Genomic DNA, 2,500 nt, shown 5'->3' with positions numbered 1-2,500 from the left:
GTAAATCAAATCAATTCAAAAATGTATGTAATAACTATGGTAATTATTCCCTTTGCATCTTTAATTCTGAGTGACTCAGCCTCTCTGTGATGATCTTATACCTGTACACCTATATTGTCCATCAGTACAATTCATTTTGAAATGTTCTTCTTTGTTGTTTTATCTTATTTGGATGTTTACTAAATTTCACTGATCCCCGTCCCAACTTATTTGAGACGTGTTGCATTTATCAAATTAGAAATGAGTACATATGTCCCCCAAAACAATATTTTTCTCGGTTTTAACACTTAATGTGTTGTCTTTTCACTATTCTCCATCTAATGAATAGATTGAATGTTTTGAAAATGATAGCATTTTGATTTTATTCACTGTTTACCAAACGTCCCAACTTCACCGGAGTTGGGGTTTGTATGACTAAAAAAAAGTTGCAGACCCAGGAATGCTCACCTGCAGCAGTTTGGATAAAAGATCCACTCCTTCATTGCACAGTCTGAAACAGGAACAAACAAACAAACAAAAATTAGACACAGAAATTAGACACAGACATAGTTCATACTATAAGTCATAATATTTAGATTATATTGGCTAAGTGAGTTCTTGGTCATTTCCTTTCATTGGGTATATTATTATGCCGTGTGTGTGTGTGTGTGTGTGTGTGTGTGTGTGTGTGTGTGTGTGTGTGTGTGTGTGTGTGTGTGTGTGTGTGTGTGTGTGTGTGTGTGTGTGTGTGTGTGTTCTTTTCATCGGAATGAGTTTCCTGCTGTTTTGTTTATGTTCTTTCGAAAATCTTTGGTGCATTTTACAGTCACTAAAAATCATCTTTATGGATTCCTATTTGTACACATTGTGCACCATTTCCACCCCACCAGGCAAACAAATGCCAAAAATAAAGCCATCAGACAGTCTCTCTGCGTGGAGAATAAAAATAAAACGCCTCGATGATCTAAAACACTAGCCGGCACTTGGCCGCCTACCAAACGCAACTGCTGCTGCTCTAGTGGCATATTTCTTGCACTAGCGACGAAACAATAATAATAATAGCACGCGCTAACCATCTCCCTTCACACCCAAAACAGGACAGGAGGCAGTGGCACAGAGAGTTTTTACCCAGAAACCATCTGCTGTGCCAGTAAACACAGGTTGGCATACGGCACAGGAACAGACAGTAGAGTAGAGTAAGAGGGAGAGAGGGAGGGAGGGGGGTAGAGAGGGATAAAGAGAGTACAATAGAGAGAGAGAGAGAGGTGAAGGTTTACCTGGGCGTGTGGTTGTGCAGACAGTCTGCACGGTATCGGGGGTAATTATACGAGATGAACTCTTCGTTGGCGGTGATTCCAGGCCAGGTTTCTTCCGTGGGCGTACCTGAAACAGGTGCAGCACAGCCATTACATGAGGGGGGGGTAGGGGAAGAGAGAGAGAGATAGGGGAAGGAGAGATAGGAAGAGAGAGAAGGGAGAGAAGGAGGGAAGGAAGGAAGCAGGGAATGGAGGGAGAGAAGGAAAGGAGAAAAGGAGAGACAGAGGGAGAAGGAGGAGAAGAGAGGTAAGGGAAAAGAGATCTAAGGAAGCGAGAGGATCAAGGAGAGAATGAAAGATTGAAGGGAGAAAAGGAGTGAACAGAGGCAAGAGAAGGGAATGAGAGAGAGGGAGGGAAGGAGGGAGAGAAGAAGTGGAAGAAGTGCAGAGCAGAAGAGGAGACTGGCGTGTCACAAATCTCAGGCCCAGCCGGCAGACAAGGGCAGACCGCCAAGAAGGTCAGCAGAGGACAGAGAGAGAGAGAGAGAGAGAGAGAGAGAGAGAGAGAGAGAGAGAGAGAGAGAGAGAGAGAGAGACCGAGAGGGGTGGTAAGGGAGTGAGGCAGACAGACAGATAAAAAGAGACAGAGAAGACAAATGACAGGGAGAGAGGTAAGTACAGAGAGGGCTGAGAAACCTCCAGACGAGGTTAAGGCCCATGTAGACAGCAGAGGATGGATTGAGGCATGGGAAGGAAGACAGAGAGAATGTCAGAAGGGACGAGTGACCAAAAAACCCCTAAAAGTTCAGGAAAGAGAGAAAAAAAAGAAAAAAGAAGAAAATTGAAAAGAAAAAAAGAGTGCAGAATAGGGGCTCTATGACCCCAGGGGTCAAAGAATTTATGTGAAGGTAGAGGAAACAGGTTGGATGGGCGGGGGAGAGGTTTACTGGAGATCTGAGGACCTCACCTAATAGTTTGTGTTTGTGTGTGCGTGTGTGTTGTATACTGTATGTGGGGAAGGAGGTTACTGACTGGGCGGGGGACAGGACAGGTGAAGATTAGAGGGCCTTAACTAGCAGTGTGTGTGTGTGTGTGTGTGTGTGTGTGTGTGTGTGTCTACCTAGAAGTTTGAAGATAAAGTGCAGCTCCTCCTCCACTGTGGATCCTGGGAACAGCGGCCGCCCCGTGGACATCTCATAGAAGATACAGCCCACGCCCCTACACACACACACACACACACACACACACACACACACACACACACA

General features: G+C 44.9%; 1 protein-coding gene across 2 annotated transcripts in view; it reads right to left on the bottom strand.

Moving 5' to 3' along the window:
• cdk16 (cyclin dependent kinase 16) overlaps positions 1 to 2,500 on the bottom strand; it is a 70,942-nt gene that overhangs the window by 18,916 nt on the left and 49,526 nt on the right. For both annotated transcript variants that reach the window (XM_063208728.1, XM_063208729.1), the window contains 3 exons: positions 2,356 to 2,453; positions 1,257 to 1,362; positions 448 to 490 (listed from right to left, as the gene is read on the bottom strand). In XM_063208728.1, coding sequence (XP_063064798.1) covers positions 448 to 490; positions 1,257 to 1,362; positions 2,356 to 2,453 — 247 coding nt within the window. The remainder of the gene's footprint in view (positions 1 to 447; positions 491 to 1,256; positions 1,363 to 2,355; positions 2,454 to 2,500) is intronic.

The sequence above is a fragment of the Engraulis encrasicolus genome, chromosome 10, assembly GCF_034702125.1.
Source record: "Engraulis encrasicolus isolate BLACKSEA-1 chromosome 10, IST_EnEncr_1.0, whole genome shotgun sequence".
Lineage (NCBI taxonomy): Eukaryota > Metazoa > Chordata > Actinopteri > Clupeiformes > Engraulidae > Engraulis > Engraulis encrasicolus.
The sequence above is the reverse complement of the archived record's forward strand: the minus strand, read 5'-3'. Positions and strand labels throughout refer to the sequence as shown.